We start from the raw sequence: 27,123 nt of genomic DNA on the forward strand, positions 1-27,123 counted from the left end.
GGGGTCCCTGCACCTTAGGGATGGAAACATAGTGGTGTTTCACGGATGAGGAGGAGGGGAAGGAGTCAAGGGGAGGGTTCAGCTGGTCTCTATTTGTGTTCTGGCTGCTACTGCCCTGCTCTGAAAATAACTGCTGTGTGATATTAATACCCTGATAAATGACGAGCTGGCTCGCACATCTCTTTTATTTACCCCTCCTGCTTATGCTAGTGGACCCTTGTGTTTGCTTACTACCATCTCAGATCAGATCTTTCTGTGACCTTCTTAGAGCAAAGTTAGTGCATTTTAATAAAATGAACAGGCAGCATTTCTTACATTTGGTGTTATTAAGTGTGCTTTGTGTTGAAAGGCAGTTGTCAGTTTCACAGTTCAGGTCTGTTCATGTTGTCTTGTTGACTCTATCATTGATCAGAAACGATTAAAAGTGTAAGCCATGTGTGGCTTTAAACAAACAGGGGGTCCCTAGCACCACAGTGACAAAGTTGTGTGTCCCAGCCAAGTTGTTTGTGTGTAAAGTCATATGTCATTGAGACCTGCTGGTACGGCTGTGATCTATTTGGAAGAGCAGAGTGTGAGACAAGAGGCGGCAGTAAGGCTGAAGTGTGTGGTCGAGGGGGGCCGAGAACTGTTTTGAGCAGCAGATCTCTATGGCAACAGGAAAGTTCTAAGAGAGACGCTGCTAAGTGAAGGTGAAATTCAGCTCTTCAGATCGCAGCAGTGCTGCCATAACCATTCAGTCTCTTGAATGTTTTCCCTCCCCTCATGGCTGTTTTTGTTTTTTGTTACTTTTTTCTTATGCACAGTCGTTCTGGTCTTATGGACTGACGTGTCAGCTGAGTGGTGAACCACAGATTGTCAAATATTAGCAAAGCTGATATGTAAATGATCTGTTGACAAGCAGTCTGGAGCAAAGATTTCTCATGATGTATGCCATTTTGCTTTCAACTCCATTGAAAGTACTGGATTGGTCTTGTAAAGCTCTGACAGGTAAGCTGGCATTGTGCTTTGAATGCAAGTGATGGTTGTAAGCCAGATTGTCTTTTTGTCCAAAAACGATGCCGTGGATTGAGTTTTGGTTCAGTGTGGTTTGCACTGCTTGCAAAACAGATCTCCTAATCACCACAGCATTTGCTCTGAGACTTCCCCTTGAATGTGATTGATCCACTGCACAGAGCCTGCTTCCAGCAGTGCTGAGACGTATATCAAATACTTTTTAGGTATATCTACAACAGCGTGTTCGGCAGTAGTTCTGCTTTGTTTAGTTCCTTCGTCATTTGAAGTGTACAGCGTACTGAAACTGTGTAAATGCTAACGCGCACTTCAGTGGCTTCTTCAGTTTTCTATGTAACCAGTTTTGGGTCATTCTCTCAACCTCTCCTGTTATTTATATTATATTTTGCTCTTTGTGGTTTGTGTCTAAAGTAATATTTCACCGTTTGCTGTTATAACAAATGTAAGCCTGCTATTCCAGGTTTGCTAAGTTAAATTTACTGCTCTGAGTTTACCCTTTTGCTCGTTGGATGGATTTCCATTTGTTCTTTCTAGTTTTCTTCAGAAATTATGTTAAATCTGTTTTGTCCAGCAAAGTGCAACAAAAAAAGTAAAAAGGCAAACCACTGCAAAGTAATAATCACCAACCCTGCACTACACAGTGATTATTACTTTGCGATGGTAATAATCACCAAAACTAGCTGGCAAACAAAGAATATCTGTCATGCTTCATATATGTGGCTAGCGGCAAACAATAGACTCGCTCCATACTTGTGATTGCTGCTGTGCACAGCTGTATAAAAGGCTTCTTTTTAAAGAATTTTTTTAAGCTTTTCAGTATTTGAGAACTTGTCTTGAGGGCAGGGCTGTTTATGGTTTGCCAATTTTGGGCTTATCATGGTATCTACAGTATCACACAACTCTGTGTGAATGCAGCTAAAATGCAAGCTTCATCCTGTCTGCTGCTGCGTGTCCCAGTCTGCAGACTGCAAGACAGGGGTGGAACTGCTCTGGTTGTTGACAAGGGAGGTGGGAGCTCTAACAGAGCATTTCAGACAGAGGGTGAATGGAGATGTACAGTATGAGAAAAATAATGTATTTGGAACACTGAAGCATGTAAATCTATGCTAGTAGACCCCAAAAACAAAATTATGAATATTGAAAATGAGCATAATGGATCCCCTTTAAAATTGGAGTCTCGTTTCATTATTCAGTGCAATTTGATTGAGGAGCAGCATTGATTCTGTGTCGGAACACTTCCTGCAGCACTGTGATGGTAACATGCTGACTGCAGTAGACATGTCATTGCCATAACTAGGATTCCCCCCACCCATGACCTTACAGCTAAGTGAAGTGCGTTTTAGATCAGAAGCACTAAGCATGACTGGCCATTTTCGCCAGTCGTTAACGGCAGGCTTTCGAAATCACGTGATTTGCTTTGCTGCTTTCCTGCTGTGCTGTGCAGCTCTTGTGTTTCATAAATTAGTAAAATTGCTGTTTATGATTTATGTTCAGTGACAGAGCGTGCAGTAGACTAACTAAAGTTTAACTGTTAACTTATTTGCCAAGATATTGTTTTATTCCTAATTAATGTCAATGAAATATTACACAAAGTATTAAAAATGTTGCGTATTATGCCTCCCTAATATCTGTCTATCCCAAGCCCAACCTATCCTGCATTTAATCAAACATCATGCAGTGATTTTCACTAACGTAGACTTCCATTATTTAGCTACATTAATATTGTTTTATTTCAGTGCAATACTTAAAAACATAAACCTCGGATGCCAAAAATGTCTTGCTGATCGACTGTGTTTGGTGTAAAGAGAAAATTGTGTACTTTTTTTATTTATTTATTTATTTATTTTTGCTTTGTTCAACCATTCCTTTAACCTGCTGTGAATCTCTGCCTGGTTACTCCAGTGGTGTGAACGGAAAAAGTAAGCAACGGTGTTAGAACAAACTGGTTTTTCCAAGGAGACAGGTAGAGCTAGTTCATCTGTAGCTCATAGAAACTTAGCTATGCGTGGGGTGGTTCTGTAATCCTGCAGTAAACAAGCTGCTCTCATGCTGTTGTCGGAGTCTAAGGCGCATCTTCATCGGTATAGTTTGAGTTTTACATGTTTGTAACAATGTGAATGTGTACGTCTAATGTATATCTCTATATGTAACTTTGGAGATACTTCCACTCGGTCAATCTTTGGCAGAAGTTTTTGTTTTTCTGTTTGCTGAATGGGTGTGGCACAGGAAACTGCTCTACACTGATTTGAGTAGATGCTGTGGAACTACTACTGACCTGTCTTCATTTATCTTGCCATTTTTGTCTTTTACTTAAAATCGTACTGTGTTTGTCATCAGGATTTAGGCCTAAAGACATTGTGCCAACGAAAACAGTCGGGACAAAAACATCTCTCTAATCTTACTTACTCAATATTTTTAGTTTAGTGCATATTTTGCTGGGCATAGATAGCCATCTTAGTTTTTCACCCCCTATCAGCTACCAGGTATCTCTGAAACCTGCTATCACTAAAATAAGCTGATACAGCTTTCGGCATTAACAACTGCCTGATTGCTCTGAGGAAGTAAATACTTAAGTAAAATAAGTTGGGACACTGGTGTTAAAGCACTTGTTAGGGTACTATTGATGGTGAACAGCATACTTGATATCACCATGGTTCTCTTTTGTATGCAAACACTGCCTTGCCATGAGAAAAGTGGTCTAATCCAGTTTAGGGCTGGGTATTGTCAGCAACATCCTGATTGCAATACAAGTGACGCAATATCCGTACAACAGGTGTATTTAACGAAAACTTGGGAAGGTCCAGTTACATCTTTCTTTTCTTGCTTACAAAAGTCCAGATAAACTAACAAAAGTAAATGGTTACAATGGTTACGTTTAAATGCTTAACTGTTACTGGTTAATTCAGGCAACTAATAAAATAGTTGGTTAAAATGAAAATAAACAACAAAGGTTATTCTTAATAAGCACTTTGTGCTCTTGTGCTGTCAGGGAATGGACAACCACTTTCAAGTTGAGTTTTGGGTTTATTTTATTCTCAGAATTGAAGTTTGTGTATAGGCTAATTTGAAGTGATTTGTTTCACAGTGGTGCTTAACGTTTCCCCTTTGAACTAGTGCTGCAAACTCTGAACAGTTGAAACATTGGTTCTGAACTTGAAATGATCAGAAATACACACAGTTCTGTTTGTTCGTTTTCATCGTTGACTTTCGTTTTTTTTAAACAAGCCAAATTGTTGCCCAGAAATAGAAAATAAAATACAAAAATCTATGACAGTATGTGCAATTATTCACTTTCTGACCTGGTATCTTTAGTTTCATAGTTCTAAAAAGGAAGTGGGGAGCTCAGCAGAGCACAGGAGAAAAATGAAGGGAGTCTTTTACAGTGCTACAATACAAAGCAGACCAAAATGCTACCAGAGAAATGGTAACTATTGCAGCTACATACTACTAACTCGCTACATTCACAAACTAAACCACCTCTGTGAAAGTGAAACAGTTTATTTAAATAAAAACGTAATAATGCTGTCCCATGTTTGTCACTACCGAAATAGTTTTTGTGTCTATTCGCAGCCTTATTTTAGCCACACGCCTGCATTTTAGAGCAGGAAGTGAGACTGCATCCCTGTCTCTCGTGGCCACATGGTGAGCAGTTAGATCCCTTTGTTTTGATGTAAATGTGTCCCAAAGTCTGAAAATCTGTGTGTAACCTTAACTACTGTCCCTATAAAAACACACATTTTCTGCAATTAAGTGAACTTTCTTGTGCTGTGTTTTCATTACTTTTTTGTAAAAGTTTTTTGAAATTATTATTATATGTGTGTGTAACTGTTCAAGGATATGTTTGCTAGTCGTTTACTGGCTACCATTTTTGAGTTCTGCTCCAAATTCGCTAAAATTGTCACTACCGAAAAGCTTGGTGAAGTTTTGGAGGCATTATTGTTGTATCGTTATAGACAAAATGGAATATTTTAAGTTATTTATTTTTAAAAAATAAACATAATAAAGGCATATGGTCACTTAAACGCACCATTTAAAATTAAATTCTTAAATATCAGTACAGCTCGAGTTTATCCACGATACATAGCCGTGTTGATAGTGTGAACACAGCCCTGATCCAGCTGTGCTTTGTGTTAAAACTAGCCAATCACATTATTGTTGGTAATTGTCTGTAGCATGAAGGGCTTTTTGAAATGTTGTCAAAGCAAGTATGAAACTATCTTGTGGAAAACTGTTTCCATGTGTTGGGTTTGAACTGTCAATACCAGAGATGGTCAGCACCTGATGATGCACTTTCATATTTTTGCCTGGTCATATGTCTCAGTGCGTTGTTGCCTTTATGATAATACACTGTATGGACAAAAGTATCAGGACACCTACACATTCCACCTAGGGAGCTTTTATGACATCCCATTCTAAATCTTTAGGTATTAATATGGAGTTGGTCCCCTTTTGCAGCTATAACAGTTTTCACGCTTCTGGGAAGGTTTTCTGCAAGATTTTTGAGTGTGGGAATTTTTGCCCATTCATCCAGAAGAGTATTTGTGAGGTCAGACACTGATGTTGGGTGAGAGGGCCTGGCAATCTCCGTTCTAGTTCATCCCAAAGGTGTTCGATGGAGTTGAGGTCAGGGCTCTTTGTGGACCTGTCAAGTTCTTCCACACCAAACTCACCCAACCATGCCTTTATGGACCTTGCTTGGTCATACTGAAACAGAAAAGGGTCTTCCCCAAACTGTTCCCACCAAGTTGAAACCATACAATTGTCCAAAATGCCTTGGTATGCTGAAGCATTAAGATTTCCCTTCACTGGAACTAAGGGGCCCACAGCTTTATCCCTCCTCCATCAAACTTTACGGTTGACACAATGCAGTCAGGCAGGTAGCATCCTCCTGACATTAGCCAAACCCAGATACGCCTATCAGACTGCCAGATTCGTCACTCCACAGAATAGGCTTCCATTGCACCAGGGTCCAGTGGCGACGTGCTTTGCACCACTCTATCCAATGCTTGGTATTGTGCTTGGTGATGTAAGGCTTGCATGCAGCTGCTCGGCCATGGAAACCTGTGCCATGAAGCTCCCAGCGCGCAGTTTTTGTGCTGATGTTAATGCCAGAGGAGGTATATACACACGATGCAAAAGTTTAGGTGCCCCTGGTCAAAGAACGTTTTGTTGATTTTCTAAGTGAAAATAAATATATTTCTTCTACAGAGAACACATTTCTGCATGGGAAACAAACTTAAATTTGACATATAATTACTGTTTGTTTTCTGAATGTAACATATTGGAGAAAAAAGAAAAAAATAAAATCTGCCCTGTTTTATTTTTCCCAATATGTTCAACTCAGCAAATTAATAGAAATTGTGCTCTAAAATGTGCAAAAATGCCATGTTTAAGTTTGTTCCCTGAAAGGTGTGTTTCACGTAGAAAATCAGTAGAACATTCACTTTGACCAGGGGTATTTAATCATTTGCATATATTTGTTTTTTTTGTTTCGATTTGAGTGCATATTTTGCTGCTTGCCATCATGCTTCTAGAAGCATGTTGCTAGAGGTCCCATTCAAAGCTACATTTATGCAGAGAATGGAAATGAGCAATTTGATTGTGCAGATATTCAGTTCTTGATAAGTTAAATGACTTTCACTTGATTCTTTTTAGGAATCAATGGAAGATATTTAACCCTAGTAATTGTTGGCCATTGGCTTATAACCTTTCGGAAAGCGATGTGGCAATTAAGACTTCCTTTCATGCTGTTAGATGTTTTCTTTCCTTTTTTGTCTTGAGGGAGCCATATTGGCTTCATTTATTAATGATTATTATGGTAGTATCTGAATACAGTTTTTTTGGAAGACCAGAACACTGATTTATTATTGGTATTTAATTATGAATTTATTTTTATTTTTCAGACCCAAAAAAAAAAAAGAGTTTTAATTGTTTTGTTTTGTGGAAAAACAGATGGGGACCTTGTCTATGCATGTACAGCCATTTTTAACAGTCTTAAGAGTCATAGACCATGCAGAGCCTCATTTCTCAAATGTGTTTGACTGGCAGTTCACAATGAAGAGTCCATGTGTGGTAAAAACACTAATGTAACTTGCATGTTGCTCTGAACTCTCCTTGGGCTGTCAGACTGGTGAAAACTTTTAGGATGCCTCTGTCTCGTTCGTGTAATCACTCCCACACAGTTCCATTGTCTTTTTCCAGCTGTCTTGGCATGTCAGAGCTTGTCTGAAGTAGACTTCTTTCAGGGCTCTCTCCTTCTCTCTCAGCCACTCCTCCAGACAAACCCAGACACGTTGCTTCCGGACTCCTACACGGCTTTTGCACTATGTTGCCTATATGCCACCCCCTCCCCACTTGTTACTGTACTTCCGCAAATTACACCAACTTCCTGTTGTGCTGTGTGTTTGGGGAAGCTGTTCCTCTCAGCTCGGACCCCTAGAGAGGCCAGGCCAGCATGTGCGTCCTATTTTAGGCCGAGATCCTCTGGCCTCTGTAACCATCCTCTGGGTCATCCATTCATGCTATCAACACGTAGGCTCTTGCTTTAAACTGCTGCAGACCTTTAGCAGCTTGGAACACGTCCGTCCTTAACTCTGTCATGAGTCTTTGAGGTTTACCTCTAGGGTTGTCTCTTTGGATTCTATTAATAGATGAATATTCTGTTTGTATTGTATAGATAGTTTATGGAACACTCGTATTTTTTTTTAATTAAAAATAGATTTAGCTGAACTTTTAAATTATAAATAGGTTTTTAAAGGTTACAAAATATTAAATTGGAAAAAGATAAGAAAGCCTTTAAAATACTTAATTAAAATACACTGTGTGGTAAAGTACAATTCGGACAGGATTAGTTTTACATGGGGAGGTGGGGTAATATAATTATTACTGATGTTTCGTCCAAATCCCACATGTCAGTAATATGTAGACTGCACGCTCCAACATGAGGAAAGATTCCAATGGCTTTTATCTGCTGTAAAATGAGTGTGAAATATCCCCAGGCTGTATTAATCCCATGGCATGAATTACAATGACAGTAAATATTCCTTCTTATCCTCTGAAAACGTTTTTGCGTTCTTTCGTAACTATGAAGGTGTTTAAAGAAGCATTTATTTGTATTCTCTCTGGCCCATTTCAAGCCAGTGTGCATTGTCCCGTCCTACCTGAAGGATACAGCTTAAAATGTAAAAATGTCTACAGTAAAATGACAGGGAAAAAAAAGTGGGGATGCACCAACATGGGAATTGTGGCCCGATGCCACAGATGTCTTTTACGTACAATGTCCTTTATGTACATACCAATGACAATACACAAATATTTATAAAATGAATACTCATTTTTTATGAACAGTGTGCTCCTACATCAGCAAAGATTCCTGCAAAATTCACCTACTGTAAAACAAGATAAACATATAACTCCATTTTCTATGAATCCTGTGTGAATTTCTGTGTTGGTGAATACTCATATTCTGTGGAAAAGTGCTTTTGACTTAGGAAGGCAAGTTATGTATCTATGAATGTATGTATGTGATATTTATTTGTTTGTTTGTTTAATGTGTAATCATGATGGCCCTACATTTTTAAAAATTGACATTCTATAAGGAATGTATTGTAAAGATCTGAGCTCTGGGCGTTCTTTCAGACTTCCGTCTCATATTCAGTGGTTTGTGTCAGTGGCTAAGCTGTGTCTGCTCAGAGTTCTGTAATTATATGTTGTCCAGATGGAGGCAGGTTAGTCGAGAGACAGACGAGAGCAGTGTGTCCAGTGTGTGATGTTAGGCTTCGCCTCTCTTTTGCTGAACGTTGATGACTGGAGATTTATGAGTGTGTGAGAAAAGCTTCCTGTTCCTCTGGGTAGTATTTTCTCTTCCCTTTAATGTAGTTAAGGAACAGTCAGTAAGGTGTGGTGTTTGTGCATCGTCATAGTTCCTGACGTGCATGTTTCTGAGCTGTTCAGTTCATACTTGTGCTTCATTTGTTTTTATGGATTTCAGTGCTACAAAATTTTCTCCATAATTCTGCCACATTCTACATAGACTGTAAACTCGCATTCACTGAGATTTATACCAGCATTAACAGAGATATACATGTAAAATATCAGATATTGGCATCGGCCCAGAATTCCCATATCAGTGCATCCCTACAAATTATATTTCTTAGCTACAAGGCTAATGTGACTAACAAACACTAGAATTTATTAATCGCGCAAATCTTTTCTGTAAACACTTCAGACTTCTCTCTACCTGCTCAAACCACATCCAGCTCTTTATTATGGTTGTTCTGACTTGACAGTGTGGTTTAGGGCACAGTTTGACTTACTTTAAACTACAAAAACGACTTCATTGTGTACCTAAATGCAGCAGACAGCTATTTCAGACAACAGATCTCCCCTGCAGAATCCACCTGCCTTCTATGTGTACAAATTTTGTTTGTTTTTATTAACTGATATGTTCAGATTGAAAATTCAAGATTAAGAGTTATTAATAAAACGGAAACAACAGGATGGCTGACATTTTTTCATAATTGTTGATCTGTTTCAAATTGTTTGAATGTGTCTGCACTGCTCTGTGCATGGGAGCCAAAGAGAAACACCATTTGAAGCACTGTTTCTTGTTTTCATTATGATTCAAGTGATTTAAGTGTTAGATTTTGACTAATTTTTTTGTGTGTGTTTTTTTTTACCTACTGTACTGTTTTTTACCCTTCTTCAGCTGAAAATCAAAAGCGCCACTTTTAACCAGTTTTGGTGGCCAAAATTTTGGTGCATGCCTAGTATAAACAATACATATCGCCCACCACTATGCCTTGTATAAGTTTGTTTAGATGTGTGTGGTTCTGAGTGCGGGACTCTGAGGCAGCAGAGCAGACTGTGGTGAAGGTCAGAGCTGTGTGAGAATGAAGACTGCATTGCTGTCTTGCTGCAGGTCTTCACTACAGATTAGTAGGCTTCAAGTTGTACACCACTCTGCAGTGTTACCAGCACATACTTGCTGCGTGTCAGTTAGACAGAGAAGGCTTGAATGTGTTCTGATCAGTTTCCCTCTATAGAGTGCTGAAGATAAAGAGAAGTGATGAGCCACTTCTTTGTTTATGTGAGCAGTGATGACTGAGTCTTTGTGAATTTACTGTAGACAGACTGATGATCTTTTAGCAAAGGCTCACAATTGTGTAATGCTTAAAGGCAACATGAATCGGAAATAATAATGCAGTTTTCTATCAGGGAGGTTCTGTGTGCTAACTGAGGCTTTTCACTCAACAGTAATTGGGGATTGGTGGGAGGAAATGGTGGAAGCAAAACGTGATGATACTAGTTATTATTTATCCCTGCCTGCTGATGCACGGTGATGTAATCAGAACTCAGAACACGGTTTAGAGGCAGACAAAAAAACATTACATTTATAAGAAAGCTAAGTATCTTTCAAATGAGATGATATGAATCATGATTAATATGACCAAGCAAATGAACTAAGAAGGTAAAAGGGTCACTTTTTGATTTCAGGTTGACTTTAAAACTTATGAGCATTATTTCAACTATCCTGTTACCCCATTGTTGTTCCATTGCTGAAGTAAGTGAACTAATTTATTTTGAAAGCTTCTCAGCAACTGGTTTGGTCTGTGTTTTGTGTGTATGTGTGTGCATGTCAGAAGTAGACCACAACAGCGTTGTGCAATAGCTGACTTTGTAAGGCCTAGGTTTAATGCTCTAAGATATGTCCTGCTGTGAACCTTGTAATAAAAAAAACTTCCCTTTGCAGTTTGCTTGTTGCAAGCAGATAATTACAGCAATCTTAACTCATCAGTAGACAGAACAAACAGCCCAGCACACAGCCGAACTCATGTTCTGTTACAGACTCTAATGGTGAGTCAGGTCTCTACAGTGCAATCATGTATGTTCAAGTTGGTCTGAAATAATCCTATTTGAAGAAATTTTATAATTTATTTATTGTTGTTTTTCAACCCTGTTGTATTAGAAAAGAACTGCACAAAATACTTTGCCCAAAGCAGTTAATCACTACAACTAGATGAATAAAATTAATTAATGCACTTAAGGTGTATGTCACATGAAAAAACAAAATACTGTGTGTCTGGCCTAAATGTGACTTAAATTCCTCTGTGTCTGCAAAAAGTTGCTATGTGATTCATAGGAAATAGACCTATCGTTTTAAATGACAGTGCTCAAAAACCAGAAAAAAGGCTGCATGGATTGTTTGAGAAAATGAATGTCATCATAAACTACATTCTGCCCTGCCACTTCTGCAACAGTATGTTCAACATGTAATCTGTTGCTGCAGAAAACGCTTGTGTTGTGGTTAAGACAGTTTAACTCTCAATAGGTTACACCATTACAAGTGACCTCTTAAAAAACAGAACAATAAATTAAATGTCAAACAGTTTTAGTTTAGAGAATTAATATATCCATGAAGTTTGTAGGAAGTATGTCTTGTTCCTTCCCATTGGGGGAATGAGATGACTGCATGACTAAATTGCTTGGGGGCCCGCAAATCTCAAGGGCCAGCACAGAAGAAGAGGCTGTATGGTAGATATTTGGTAGATACTATGAATTCGAATGATATAATTCAATCTAGAGAACGAACCTGCAAAGACTGCCCAGTCTGACTAATTGTAAATGCTGTATTTGTCATCTGGCTGGTATTTTTTGTGTGAAGATTTTAAAGATTTCAGATTGTAAGTTTGTCAGTTTTATTAAGAAGTTTGTCATAAGAGTTTAAAAACATTTTCTAACATCATTGGGAAACTGCAGCCAAAGGGCCAGTTGGTCAACGGAAGTGCATTGATTTCCTGAAATAAAGAATTTTTACATTAACTTGCATGAAAAGTTAATGACTTTGTTTGCTTCACGGTTTGGAGGTATGAGATTAAGTTCTGACAGATATGAGAGAATATTACGATGCGGGCTGCAGTTCCTATTTTACGTGGATCATCGTAACCCTGAGAGTGTTTTAGTGGTACAGCTTCTCCTGTGAACTATGCAGTGTTCGCTACAAAAGCATGTCTGTCCAGGTTTATGTGCTCACCTCACTGGCTAACAATATATCCTCACACTGTGGTCATAGTGAGCAGGGGTGAGAACACAGAGAGCAGAGGACTACAATTGGCACACTGTTTCTGAATGAGCGCAGAGAGAGCTGATATGTAAACAGATATCCCCGTTTTCGTTCTGTCCATTCTCTTGTTCCTTAGTGTGCTTGCCCTCTCTTTGCTTAAGAAAACATTTTGCGCTTTCATGTTTTGTCTTTTTCCCTTCCCTTTCCCTTAACTACTACTAGCTTAGTCCAATTTCTTTCTCCTGTTCTTTGCTTCCTCTTGCACTCTGTCTCTGTCCTTTTTGGTTGCTTTCTTTTTATTTCTTTATCCCCTTCTCTTTGGCTCTCTCTATCTCACTCACCCCTCCCTTCCTGTGTCTTCTCTCTGCTTGTTAGTGTGGTCAGAGTGAGCCTGGCGACAGTCCTATCCAATAGGCATTACATAATCCCTTGCAAGGATATTATTAACCAATAAACTGCAAACCCTTTTTCTCTGCAGGTTTAACTGTTTTGTTTTCGGTCATGTGGAAAATGTGTTCTGGACAGTCTTAACCAAAAAGAAGAAAGAATGCAGTGAATTAACATGTTCTGTTTTGTTTTTGCAGGCTCACTCTGACTCAAAGGCCGGGGGCCGCTCCAACATGAACCGCGGCCGAAACCCGCAGGCCACCACATCAGACGATCAGCCACACATCGGTAATTACCGGCTGCTGAAGACCATTGGAAAGGGCAACTTTGCCAAGGTCAAGCTGGCTCGACATGTCCTCACTGGGAAAGAGGTGAGGATCAATTTCACCCAAGACTAGTACCTGACCACATTTCACTGTGTCTGCAGTGAACAAAGTTATGTGATACAAATCAAGTAGATTTAATGTAAGTAGGCGGTTGGAAGTGCAGTGCTGGTCTGATTGCATTCCCATAGCATGATTTCTGATGCTTAGGTGCACACAAATGCAGTGGTTAAAATAAGGGATGTGCCCGGGTACTTGAGTACTCGGTTAACCATTTGAGGTGCCATTGTTTGAATACCGAATTCGCTGTTTGGATATTCATTATGTTTTATCATGAGAAAATAAGAGAAAAGAAACAGGCTCACAATTTAGTGAAACGTGGCGGTTTTGCTCATATTTGTGACTAAGTATGTTATACTTTGCTACTTCAGAACACGAGTGCCTGAACGTGAACGCTCTGCTAGGGACATGTTATCATGGATGTGGCGGAAAACAGATAGCGTGGCTTTATTGCCTACTATGCTAACTGCTCTAGCTGTAATATTAGCTAGCTCCAGAAAGAATGAAAATATAAATCTCTGCAAAATAACATGTCGGTTCATAGTCCATTGAGGAGAAAAGACGACAAGCATCAGCATCCAACCTGGTTTGGTCTTTTAGCTCATTAGCTTATCAGACACTATAATCTTTTTTGTCCCTAGCTGTTTTCAAAATTAGTGTTAAGTGTATTCGTCTGTGTGCTGCTGTACACTAGTACGGTCACCGAAAAGGGTAAGCCTATAAACCTACATTTTTTTTGGCTAAAGTCCTTATTTATTTGTTTGTTTATTTATTTACATTTTTGTAGTTTGTGTTTTCATTACCTGCAGTTAACTGGATATCTGGATATCATGACCTGCAGATACTGAAATATCAAAATAAGCCAGAAAGCACAGCCTTAGTTAAAATGGCCTGGGCCAGTTGCACCAGTCCTGTGTGTTCAAGTGTAAGCTGCACACTTAAAGATGGTTCTTTAAGGGTTTATTAGTAAAGTCAGTGGTTCTATTTATAACCATGAGTTTTGTATAGAACGATTACATGCCTGAATGGTTCTTTGCATGGTAAAAGGGTTCTTCAGATTGATGGAGAATGTGTTGTATATGGTTCTTTATAGAACCTTCTTAAAAATGGTTCTGTATAGCACCAAAAAGGATTCTTCTATTGTTACAAGCTTGACACCGTAACAAAATCAAATCCCTTACTGATGTTATATAGAACCACACACATGAAATGGTTCTATAAAGAGAACTTGCATATGGCTAGTATAACCGACCCAGACCATTTTAACTAAGGATGTGCACTCTGGCTTATTTTGACATTTCAGTCTCTGCAGAAGTTCATGACATCCAGTCATCCAATTAATTGCAGATAAGAAATACACACACTTATAACATTTAAAGTGTGTAGTTATATAGCCTAGTGTTTACTAATTTCAGGTTTACGCATTACTAAATCAAAACAAGTTGCACTACACAGACTAGTTTTTATGTTGATCTTAGTATCTAATAATTATTTCCACCTACCCCTAAGTAAGGCTAAGTATTGGGGAAACCAATGGTAACCACACAGATGGCACAAAGAAGATCACAATCATGACTTTTTTTGAATAAGATAACTTGGCAAAAAGTACTAAATGCTGTGTGCTGTGGTTTTACTTGCAGTTCTAATCATGATGTTGGTTTAAACTTTTAGCTCTAAACAAACATAAAGCTTACATCCATAGCTCAAGTTGAGTGAGACGCTGAATGCTGAATCTTCTACACTAACGCTACTTTCATCATGTCAGTTGGCCAGAAACCACTGGAATAAACTGTACATGGAATAGTTTTGGTTAGTTCTGACTAGCTCATACACATTAATTATGGTTTGGTGGTGCAACTGAGTGTAGTAAAAGAATAGTCAGAAACTAACTAAAGTTATCTAAGGACTCAGCAAAGACTTTGCTTAAAAGTCACTTAATTTCACACTTCTGCATAACTGATGTAACCCACTCCAGTTCTGTATTTGTTCAGAGGCAGGGAGAAACAACACAGGTGAATGATGGCTCACTCCACAGTGCTTTGTAATAAGTTCTGGATGAACTAAATTTCAAAGAAAATGCACCAGTGATCTATTTCATCCTTATTTACTGTTCTCTTAATTAGCTCTAGAGGCAGCCAATTACTCAGGTCAGCCGTATTCATTCCCAGTAGACTGCACTGCTGACAGTCAGCGTTATTACAGTCCGTTCATGTCTGAGTCATGGCGGTTCCTCCACTAGCCATTTTGATGCATAGCGGTCCACTTAGCACAGCACACTTAACATTCAGTTCCTCCTCACTCAACTAGTTTTGGATCCCTTGGGCCTGCTAATGTGTGACTGCGTGACTGCATGGTGTCTGACACTGTGATAACACACCACGTGACTGCACAGAAGAGCTTTAGGGGGATAAAGAGGCAGAAGAAGAGAGAAACTTGTGTGTATGTGTGTGCAGGCTTATTGTTTGTGCACCGCTCTGTAATCTCCATGTGGCATGGTGAATTGTTTCCTGATGACGTTAGATTGTGATCTGTACTAGGATCAGTCAAGGCTGATGTCAGCCAGCAGTCTCGAGTCTTTAGTTCAAGTCACACAATTTTTTTGGTGCATTGTTTGTCGAGTTTGTCACATATAAGCACTAATGCTCAAGAGAGCCATTGCTCAGGAAGCATTTTGCCAGTATGTGAAGTCTGGTGATTTTATTTTCCTAAACAAACCCCAGGCCCCAGGTCCTCATTAAGGTCGCGCAGACTTGTTAATGTTGTTTAGACCACAGTATGACTTATTCTGAACTATAAAAATTAACAAATATATATAAATACAAACAGTGTAGCTTAACACTGCGGTAAGCCATTCAACACAGAAATTTCAACCATGCACATGAACGGGAGTTGAATTTCAACATAGCACCTGTTGTCTAAAGTGGCTATCACACTGTCCTAAACCACATCAACAGGTCTGCGCAACTTTACTGAGGACCTGGTTGTGGTTTAATTGAGCTTTTGCGTAGGTGTATACAGAAAGAATGATTTCTAGTGTTTATGAACTTTAGCCTTGTAGCTCAAGCATAAAACTAATGAAGCAAAATATGGACATCAGCATGTTTTGGCTGTTTGACACTGATCTGGAGTAAGTAGAAGATTGTGTAAATTTGATATTTTGACAAAGTCATTCCTTTAATGTGTAAGGTGGAATGATATTGTTGACTTTTGACTCTTATTTAATATGAAGTGCTGTCAATAACGAAAGCAGTATTTCTTTCTTTGTCCACCAGGTCATTAAATTATTTAGGACTTTTAAAATGGTTTTCCCTTTTGTTTAGGTGGCTGTGAAAATCATAGACAAGACTCAGCTCAACTCCTCCAGTCTCCAAAAGGTGAGAGAGACTTTTGTATTTGTTTCACATTGTGCTGTGCACTTTTACACTGCATTTCAGAGAAGAATACACTTTTTTAAACGACTGTAGTCATTTTGTAGTACACGTCCCCACACCCTCAAATAAGGTCTTCCCAACTTCTCTCACTCATCCTGGAAACGCTTTTATTCTGTGGAGAGGCAGTTAATTACAGGAAATTAGACTCAAATGCTTCCTGTGGTGAGGGGTTGGGTTAAAACTTTGGGTGGATTCATTACCGTACACAAACACAAATATATGATGTGATACGCATCATCTGCACATCAACCACCAGCTTCTCTTTCTTCTTTCCAGCTATTTCGAGAAGTTAGGATCATGAAGCTGTTGAATCACCCAAATATTGGTAAGCTTTACTTACAAGACAAATTGACAAGTTGCTCAACTTGAATTTTCTGTTGTCTGTGCCTTCAGATTGTTTTGGACTTTTTTTTTTTCTTTCATAAATATTCTTCAGAGTCATTTCCCATAAGCATAATTATTACTCAGATGAAGGAAGTTCATAAAATGGCTTAGCTGCTGTACCTTATTTTCCCCATTTGGTGGATTTTTGCTTCATCTCTTTCTTCTCTCCCAACTAGTGAAATTATTTGAAGTGATAGAGACGGAGAAGACCCTTTACCTGGTTATGGAGTATGCCAGCGGAGGTCAGAGCTCTCCCTCATCTCTCCTTCTAAGTCACTGCTTCATCTGTCCATCATCTTGTGGTGAAATACACTACACACAACAGTCTATCAATCAGCAGAGATGGACCTTCCCTTTCCTGTTTTAAGTATATAGCCCAGGTATACTCAGTATTTCTAGTTTTATGTGTTGAGTAGAGCTCCAGACCGGATATTGAAGCGGTTCCTGCTGCTGCAGTGCTCTTTAGTGAACTACCTCTTTTGGCTCTCTCTTTCTGTCTCTGTTCTGTCCATGAGTCACTCTCTGTATCAGGCATTTGTCCGTGTGTGTGACTCTTCTCCCTTTCTCTTGCTCCTTCCTCTATAGGAGAGGTGTTTGATTACCTCGTTGCCCATGGCCGAATGAAAGAGAAAGAAGCCCGAGCCAAATTTAGACAGGTAAGTCTCAGCTTTGAACAGACTCGTAGGGAGAATCAGGCACTTTAACTAATAGAAATAAATATAAACAGCTTTAATATGTCCGCTCTTCTGTGGTTTCTTAGTATTGGTTCTGAGTCATTCTACCTTTTGTACACAGATTGTATCAGCGGTTCAGTACTGTCATCAGAAGTGCATCGTTCATAGAGACCTCAAGGTATTTTTTTTTCTGTTTTAGCTTAAAAATGATTCATTCTTTTATTACTAACCCTGTTTTAACAATGCAGGGTTGTTAAGATGTGGCTTTTTCGTCTGCACAGGCCGAAAACCTACTCCTGGATGCAGACATGAACATTAAGATTGCTGACTTTGGCTTTAGTAATGAGTTCACTCTGGGCAACAAACTGGACACGTTTTGTGGCAGTCCGCCTTATGCAGCTCCAGAGCTTTTTCAGGGGAAGAAGTATGATGGCCCAGAGGTGGACGTGTGGAGTTTGGGAGTCATCTTGTATACACTGGTCAGTGGTTCGCTGCCGTTTGATGGACAGAACCTAAAGGTGAGGACGGTAAAAGGAAAGGTATCTCTCGATGGAGCACCATAGCGCTCAGAGCAGTTCTAAAGGTGCTCGTCCCTCTTTTTTGTCTAAGTTCTAAAGGTCTTCTTGATTTGATTTTGCAGGAGCTCCGTGAACGTGTTCTAAGAGGCAAGTACAGAATCCCCTTTTACATGTCCACAGACTGTGAGAACTTACTGAAGAAATTCCTTATTCTCAACCCAACCAAGAGAGGCAGCCTTGAGGTTAGTACTGGCACCTACCTGATGCTCTCAGTCATGACTACGACTGCTTGTTTCGCTGTATGCATGTTTGATACGCCAGTAGTTAACTATGTAAGCTTTGGTGATTTGGAGACCTCACTGGTGGAAATGTGTAATTGCACGCAATGTGGCGGCGAACATTTTGTAGCGTCGTTTGTGTTTTGAACCCTTTCCCTGAGAGGATGAATCTAATAATTGTGAACACGTTGAAAGAGTTAAAAACTTGGTGAACGTCATGTCTTCCAAGGACGCGAGTGAAATATCTACTGTTGTCACTATATCTTCATCGGTATCACGTTGAATTTGCGTTTGAGACCTAAATATCAAGCCGGACCTTCTTTTTGAGCCTGTGCTTGTGATGTTAATATGTAAAGACGTGACTTAGTCTGAAAAAGTCACGCAAAATCTGACCTGACTCACCTGACTTTTAAATTACGATTTCAGGCTTTACAGGGTGACTCGCGGCAGTGCACATTTTAGCGTTGTTTTTTTTTTTGTTTTTTTTTCTTAGCAATGCTACTTCTTTCAATTTTACCAAAAATAAAATGACAGTGCAGCTTTACAATGAATAACCCGTTACAGTCTGTTCCACTTTCTGATCATAGAAAGATTTAAAAATTACGTAGTCACAGAATGTTTTATTGTCACTCTACATCTCTTGCAAGAAGACAGACTCAACATTAGACTATAACTGTACTACAAGGCTAGTTCCACTCCATCTTGCTGCCATCCCTTTGTCAACCCTAACCTATGCCCACACCTTCTCATTCTTGTTCCACATGTCTCTCTGGTTATGTCTAGCAGCAGATCATGAAGGACCGGTGGATGAACGTGGGCTATGAAGAGGAGGAGCTGAAGCCCTATGTTGAGCCCCAGCCTGATTACAAGGACCCCAAGAGGACAGGTCAGCACCCCAGCAGTGCAGGGGGTTGGAAGAGAGGTGGGGCAGACGTCTGATGCTAGTGGGGCTGGGGGGGGAAGGGGGGGAGAGGAAGAGGAGGGTAGTACTTTTATGTCTTGGTGCTGGGATGAAACCTTACAAGTGCAGATTTCAAGGCATTTTCTGTGAGTTGATTCAGCTGTCTGTTGTCTGTTGGTGTCTTGTTTTGTTTGTTTTGCTAATCGTTTTCTTAAGTATTCTGTCACCTCAATGCAGATACAGTGGTCTTTCATATGCGTTGAATGTGCTTGTCCTTAACATTTTTACTGCCAGTCTCTTTTTGACTTCATGAGGTTTTTTGATGCTTGTTTTTGATTATAATCAGTCTATTCGTCTCAACAATCCGTAGACATTATGCTGCAGATGGGATACTCTCAAGATGAGATACAAGACTCACTCGTCAACCAGAAATATGACGAAGTCATGGCAACATACCTATTACTGGACTATAGGAATTCCGAGGTATGCAGTATGGGGGCTAAGACTCAAGAGTCCTCTTTTTACTTTGAATCATCTTTCGGACTTTTCCTGCGGCAAATGCTTTGAAATATTAATGCCTCACGTAAAAACACCAGATAAAGAAAGACAAGTGGTGTGTACAGTTTTTTTTTTTTTTTTTTTTTTGTTTTGTTTTTTCTTCACTGCGTTCACTCATTTTTCTCTTTCAGCTGGATGAACTCTCAATAAAACCCCGTCCAAGCATTGACCTCACAAACAATGCCCAGTCTCCTTCTCACAAGGTACAACGCAGTACCTCCAATCAGAAGTCCCGCAGATCTGCAGAGCAAAGTAAGACACGTTTAGCTCACCTGAGACATACTTAGTGTTTTAATTCTTCAAGTGTCTGTTTAATGCCTATTTTTGTACCTCTTTGTGTTTTCCTTCCTTACTGTAGGTTCATCTGCCTCATCCAAGCACTCTCAGGGGGATAGCAAGCACGTGGCTGAAGAATACGGGAGAAAAAGCTCAGGCAGCTCGGCTAAAGTTCCACCAAGCCCTCTGGCTACAGGCGACCGCAAGAAAACTCCTACCCCCTCCACTGTGAGTTCACATTTTCTGCAGTGAAGCTGACCACTGTGTGGCTGGAAATGTGCCTGTTACGACTGTGGTTTATACTAGCCTTTAGAGGTGTATCAGTTTGATTATCGGTCCTATCTGTAATTATAATTCATTATTTATCATTTACAGACTCAAACTTCTTTTTCTTAGTTTTGCCACATTCCGTCATCTGTAGTTTGCTTTACAACTACTAATATTACAGTCACGCAAGGGAGTCTTAATAAACCATCCTTATAATAGCAGACAAGAAAACCTTTGCAAAAATAATGAATAAAAAGAATTAATAATAAAAATGAGAAACATTAGATAGGCTTTAATGCATGCCTAATACATGCACTTTAATTAGCTTGAGTTAAAGCCACTCTAGGTGTTGGGGAGCTGTTATAAATAAAGAACAGTTTATTTTTATCTATTTAAAGTTCATTTTAAAATATTACACTTTCTGTCCAAACATGTATACTGCCTGGAAGCTTCATGTGCTTTGCTTGTATAAATGTTCAGATGTTTACGGTTAGTATTTCCTTAAACATTATTTTCACTTTAGAGGTGCATTTGATTCAGTCCACCTTATAATTAGATATGTTAATTATTTTAATGTGTGTTTTGCACAGGAATTGTGCCTCAAAATTGCCACACTATAAATTTCAAATCCTTATATACTAATCAGTACTGGTAGTGGCCCAAAACTAAACTTGATATTGGTCAACCCCCAGTAACAACGTTCTGTCTGTTGGTTTGATTCATGGTATAGCGCAAACTATATTTTCACAGTATTTTGAACCAAATTTCAGTGGTGTAAAATGATTGTATCCATGGCGTTGTACAACCTAGTTGATTGTTACTTGGTGTCCTAACAATGCAGTTGCATTAGATGACATTATTATTGGAATGTTGTGGATATCACCTGTTTCAGTGATGCACTAACTCACATTTTGTGCTTTGCAATGTATTTTCAATTTATTGTTCCACCTGTGATGGTGATAGTGCTTTCTCCTTTCTGTGCTGTACAGAACAGCATCCTCTCTACTGGTACAAGTCGTGGGAGGAACTCCCCTGTTTCTGAGAGATCTACTCTGGGTGTGCAGAACGGCAAGGACAGGTACACACACGCGCGCACACTCATTCTGTGGAAGAACAGCACATGTATGCAGAGTCTATTTGACAGTGACTCGTGTGTACCCACATAGAGCGCATATAGAAAATGTGCTCATTCTGTGGACAAGATGTTACGTGCATGTGCACCATATTTTAGAGGGTGTGTTTGTGGACTGCAGTGTTTGCAGTGGAGTGACGAGCTGCTCTTGACCTAGTCTGGCTGACACCATGCCAGCATGAGAAACATAATCCCGTTATGTACACACGCTCACACGCATTTGGCCTCATGCTTCAGTGCAGCATGAGGTTGAAATCCGGCCTGCAGGATTTGCAGCACCTTTGGGAGTTAGGAGCATTAAAATGCTGAAGACCAAGTGTCATCTAAATCATCCCTTATAGCTGTTGAAAATCTAATGGCAGTAAAAATAATGAAAAATCGCTGTAGCAAAGGTTGTAATGGACTGCTACAGAAAAACACTCTGCTGTTATTGATAGCAGTAGGCACTCCAAATTGTATTAAATGCCTTTTAAATTTATGTGCCTTTAATTTTTATTTTGATGCTGAGATTGTGTACTTTTCACTTATTTAAGCATGCATTCCTGTGAATAGCTACCAAAACAGCATGCGTTTTAGATATTTATTGATCGTTGTCGGAGTTGATTAGAATCAGTCATGTACATGAGTCTTGCATGAGAACCTGATAAGAGATCAGCTGCCAGTTGCAGTAATATCTCACTTCCTTTAAAGTGGTTGAGAGTGTTGTGGTGGTGAGCGCTTGTGAAGGCAAGCTCTTTAGACACACTGACACACATTCAGGTATTACACAGATTGACCCTGATATACACAACTCCATTGCCTAATCTGGGCTAACTGATGCTGGCTGCTCCTGTAGCCAGGTCATGAAGAGGGAAAAGCAGCAGTGGCAGCATGGCTCTTGCGTCTGCTTCAGATCTGTAGACGCTTCATGTCCAACTCACTATTTTACACATCTCACTCACATGAAGGAGAGGTCTTTCACCTGCTTTTCAGATCAGTTTGGTCCATTACTTAACCTACTGCTGAGATGGTGGCACAATTCCAAGGAAGATGATTTCATACCTAAGTTGTTTTGCAATGCTTGTAGTTTTACTTTGCGCTTGGTTGAGTGTTTTTTTTTTTTTTCTTCTTCTAGATTTAAGCTCAATTAAGCTTCTTCGCACTTTCATATGTAAATCATGCTATTCCAGGCAAACACTTTACCAGTGATTGCATTATCATCCATTTGACCTGATTAACATGTCTTGTAGGGTTGGGCGGTATAACGGTAATAAGGTATTCTGCAGTAACAGTGTCAAATTTTTGTTCCACATTTGGTCTGCTGGATTTGCGTGAACAGTCATAACTAAAGATTGAAACACGTCCCAAGTGCATTCCCATCTCAAAATTAAGTACCATCTAATCGCTTTACAGATGCTGTCGACCTCTGCCATAGAACCAAATACTTCCCATTGCTGTATGTTGCCAGTTTTTTTTCCCCATCTGATGTGCTGATAAATCAGGTCCAGGATATACTTAAGATAAATTATGCAGGAGAATGGCTCAGCAATGGCCAACAGCTACATGAGCACAGAATATGTTCTGTTTTATCTGTCACTTCAACACCAATCATTTAACTTTGCGCTCTCAGATATGAATGTTTATCCTCTAAATGTGTGTAATTTCAAAGGCTGCGTAGCTGGAACAGAGCCTAAACTGTGGTGTGTGGCACATTTGGCCTGCTAACTAAACTTTAATTAGCTTAACTTAAACTGACATGCTACAGCTCCTAACACCACACCACAGGTTGCATTTTGGCTTTCTGTGTCTCGAGCACCAGTCGCTCGACTTTACACCCTCAGATTTGAGTCGTATCATCTAAACTTGTTAATTTGGCTTCACTTAGCTAGAATAGAACTTTTTCTATGGCTAGCAAAATTGTTTTATGCTATCTGAGCTAATGACGTAATATGGGCCCTTTAACATTTCCCGGGTGTTGCTGTGTTTTTACATTTATTGAATAATGGATTGAAAATCATGCATTGCAATCATTTAATTGGTGACAGTGTAAGTGAACGGAGCTTTTTATTTGATTTTATTTTTTGAAATGTAGGATGAGATGACAGAGCTTTTTCATCACTTGCTGTTTCAGCGCATTTAACTCATTTTTTAATGTGCAGGTATTACTATACACCACGCTTATATTTAGAGATGGTTTGAAGCTATGAAAACAAAGTGGATACTGCCCAACCCTATTGTTTAATCAATAGCTGATCTATTACAGTGTACTCATTAAGCTCATGATTTATGATTTTAATGCTTTGCTTCTGATAATGTATTTGCTTTGCTGAGATAATGCAAGTTTGTCTTCATTTTGACAGTCTCTAAAGTCCTTGGTGAGTGATATGTTTCCAGACAAACTAGGAGCCTGTGAAGACCAGCCTGCATTATTAGAGCTTTGTTACGCAATATGCTAGTGTTGTATTTTTGAGTTTGTGGTCCTGTATCCCTCCACCCTTCCCTCAACCAGCAGTCATTTCTCCATTAGCTCTCTAACCTGTACACTTCACACCCCACTCCTGCCCCCTTTCTGAGGGGGTTTCAGGAGAGGGTTGTTGTGAATGTTTCTCCCCCAGCTTGAGCACCCCAGGGTCCCGCGCCTCTACCGCCTCGGCAGCTGCTGTCCTAACTTCCTCTTCCTCTTCCCGCCCCCGTCACCACAAGTCCCTGTCCACCTCGGCCCACCCCAACCCCCCAGACCTCCATGCACATCGGCCCAGGCAAGTGGCAGCTCAGCCCACACTTTGGGCCATATGCAAAGAGCTGATCTGGTAAAGACTTTAGAGCCATTCAGTCAGGGCAGAGAAAGAGGGGCAGTATAATTTAGTGGTAACTTCAGAGATTAGTTTAGGTTGGCTATCATCTGCAAACTACAACTTGAGACTTTTTCATTCCTTCTTTTAGTGCAGTGTAGAGAAGTAGTTTATGGTTGAAATGTTGTAGGAGTAGCCTGGAGGAAAGTGCCCTGATTAGTCCTTCGTCATGTGGACAACGCTGTCCAGGCTGGAGTTTCCCTCCCTGGAGTGCCACTGACTCCTTTATATCCTCAGCAACCCCTTCCACTATGCACTACCCTTCATTCCTGCTCCATGCTAACTGACTGACATGACATCGGCCCCCCATCCCTCCCTTCCCACAAAGTAGAACTTTTACACTGATCTAGAACCATTTCTTCCTTTCCCAAATCCCTAATAACTTCTAAGTAGGGATGTCCTGATCCCCTCAGAACGAGCCAATCCGGGCATATTTCAGTTAAGTGGGAATTTGCTACATTCTTGTCAGCTATAGCCCGATCCAATTCTTGTCCTATTTGTTATATTTTTTGCGTTCTCTTTACAACATTGTTGTAGAGACATTATCAGACATAATCCACTACTTGCCGCTGTGAGGTACATTTTCAGAAATAACAAGTAGTTTAAATGTCTAAATTGTTGAAATACAGTAGGGCTGAACCTGACTCACACGTGTAACTAACTGGCAAGCCAGCAAACATCCAAAACTGAGCTCTTTCCCTGTTAAATTTACTTTTATTTCACAATCTTCTGATGAAAAAAGGACATGCTCATGTTACACATCAGCTTGTATCTGACAGTATCAGTAGCAGTAAGCCAGAAAAGTGTTTCTAATAGTGGCTCTAACAGATTTCTGTTGGAAGTGTTTCTAACAGATTTCTCTCTGAAATATATCTTTTTCATTCAAGTCAAATGCATTGCAGAAAATTTTCACCAGTAATGTCGGTGCTACATGTCCAGTATAAAATCAGCTTTAGCAGTAACGGCATTTTCAAAGCAGGTACAAAGGATGCAAAATTGTGTTTAAAACCTCTTTTTAAAGGAATGGCTTGCCAAGTTCAATACCTTTGTCCATCAAATTAGACTTTACACAAACTATAAAATTGGAATTTAAAAAAGTAGCTAAAAAAACACCCTAAACTTTAGCAGTTCAGAGTGTCACACTGTGCTCATACTGCAAATAAAGTAATTTTTTTGTAGCATTTTTAAGTATTTGGCAGCCTATTGCGTCTTTACTATGTGGCTGTATCATGTACAAAAATACAAATATTGGACCAATCCCACTATCAGTTAATACTCTGTATTAAAGGACTCAGATCTGGGGTAAAAAAAATCATTTGGACATTCCTACACGTAACCATTGTAAGGGAAAGAGCAGTAATGGCCTTGAATCAGTGTAAAAGTATGCTAATCCATAACATTGCCTATGTGCATGTGTGGTGTGAAGTTTATCCTCAGACTGCACCACTCTAGGGCATGTTTTAGCTCTCATCTCACACGCTTGTCAGTGCCTGCTGCAATGTCCTCAGCCTCAGAAATGAGGCTGCAGTCTGCTGTTTCTGTTAGCTGAGGCTGCCTAACTACTCAAAGCTCTTTTCTCTTGGTCTAAGTCAATCAGTTTTTTTTCCCTTCATGAGACACCTGCCTCAGTACAGACACACCAAACGTATTGTTAACTCTGTTCTTATTCTAGTTACACATTCTAACCTACCCCAACCTGTCTTGCTGCAGTTTGCTGCACTTGAGTTCCCTTTTCTGAAGCCATTGTGTGTGTGCTTTAACAGCACACAGCTGTGCATGCTAACCAACAGGTTTTCGCTGATGTTTATTAAAAGGTGGCTTAAGTGGTTTTTAAAGCAAACGAGTAACACTATCCAAAGTTTTATTCCATTAATAGTATGGATGGAGCTGCCTTGACTTATTACTCAAATGCATGTGTTTTCGTTTAAAATAGCATATATAACAGAGCAAGAACCCCATAAGAAATGTCAGTAAGTTTGTGTTCTTTGCGAATGATGGGGACGGAATCCTAAAATAGTAAATTAGTGAAGACTGTGAGTGGTTTGAACTCCATGGTGAGTGGAGTTTATGCCCATGGCTGGTCACATGGCATTAAATCGCTGTCCTGGCACATGAAGCCATGTCTCAGAAACCCTGTCTCCCAGGATTACACTTCATTCCACTGGATTTGAGAGTATGCCCCAGATTGCATGCATGAATTTATTCCAGCAGATTTAACATGCAGTCTTAAATTATGATTGTTTCATATGTAAATCATGGTTACCATTTAGAAAACCAGAGATCAAAAGGAAGTCTTGGTTTGTTAGTGACCGTTTCAGAATTGGTTTAGAAGGGAGAATATTTAGAACTTTCTGGCTTGGAGAGGATTAGGCACGAATTAAGGAGAGACATTCTTTTTGAAAACTTCTGTTGGACATTTTGCTGTTCATCCTCGTGGCTATTGGAAAATAACTGATTCCACAAACATTCTGTGTAATGCTTTAAACCCTGCACTAATCCAGAGGTGGCACTGTTTCAGCTGTTCCTGACTGGAGCTTTGACTACTGATTTGTGTTTTGGTCTTTCATGATAAATGCCACCATAAACCTATTAAAAGTGGAATTAAAAAGCAAAGCATCCATATATATCCTTGGTAATGTAGATCACGTTTGGTACTAGTAACTGCATATTGTGTGATGATTTGAAATGGCAGGATTAAAAAGACTTGGAGTTTGTTTCCTTTCTTAGAAAAATTCAGAACATTTGTTAATACTGCTTTGAAATATTGAGAGGGATCAGTGAACACTGTCTTCTGTGAAACATTTGCACATACACCCCCTCTGAAATCGAATTGTGGTACACCACAACTGCTTTCTTTATAGCACCTAGATCAGAGGTTCTCTACATGGAAGGGTTAGCAGTACTTCCTGAAGAAAAGGGGGAAGAAAATAAAACAGCTGATGTTTCATTTGAGTATATGTGGAAACTTTGAATTAACTCAAAGTTAATATGTAAAGTATTTATTTAACATTTGAATGCTTTACACATTGA

General features: G+C 39.6%; 1 protein-coding gene across 13 annotated transcripts in view; it reads left to right on the top strand.

Moving 5' to 3' along the window:
• Positions 1-27,123, top strand: part of mark2a (MAP/microtubule affinity-regulating kinase 2a) — a 42,538-nt gene that overhangs the window by 7,366 nt on the left and 8,049 nt on the right. For 4 of the 13 annotated variants that reach the window (XM_036588384.1, XM_036588377.1, XM_036588379.1 and 1 more), the window contains exons 2-15: positions 12,658-12,831; positions 16,164-16,217; positions 16,551-16,599; positions 16,835-16,900; positions 17,244-17,314; positions 17,454-17,510; positions 17,614-17,850; positions 17,973-18,092; positions 18,912-19,050; positions 19,400-19,512; positions 19,719-19,839; positions 19,946-20,091; positions 21,120-21,208; positions 23,857-24,000. In XM_036588384.1, coding sequence (XP_036444277.1) covers positions 12,658-12,831; positions 16,164-16,217; positions 16,551-16,599; positions 16,835-16,900; positions 17,244-17,314; positions 17,454-17,510; positions 17,614-17,850; positions 17,973-18,092; positions 18,912-19,050; positions 19,400-19,512; positions 19,719-19,839; positions 19,946-20,091; positions 21,120-21,208; positions 23,857-24,000 — 1,580 coding nt within the window. Of the gene's footprint in view, positions 1-793; positions 988-3,008; positions 3,093-12,657; positions 12,832-16,163; positions 16,218-16,550; positions 16,600-16,834; positions 16,901-17,243; positions 17,315-17,453; positions 17,511-17,613; positions 17,851-17,972; positions 18,093-18,911; positions 19,051-19,399; positions 19,513-19,718; positions 19,840-19,945; positions 20,092-21,119; positions 21,209-23,856; positions 24,001-27,123 lie in introns of those variants that run through there. The other 9 variants (XM_036588381.1, XM_036588383.1, XM_036588389.1 and 6 more) reach the window with 7 other exon arrangements.

The sequence above is a fragment of the Colossoma macropomum genome, unplaced genomic scaffold (genome assembly GCF_904425465.1).
Source record: "Colossoma macropomum unplaced genomic scaffold, Colossoma_macropomum, whole genome shotgun sequence".
NCBI classification, from domain to species: domain Eukaryota; kingdom Metazoa; phylum Chordata; class Actinopteri; order Characiformes; family Serrasalmidae; genus Colossoma; species Colossoma macropomum.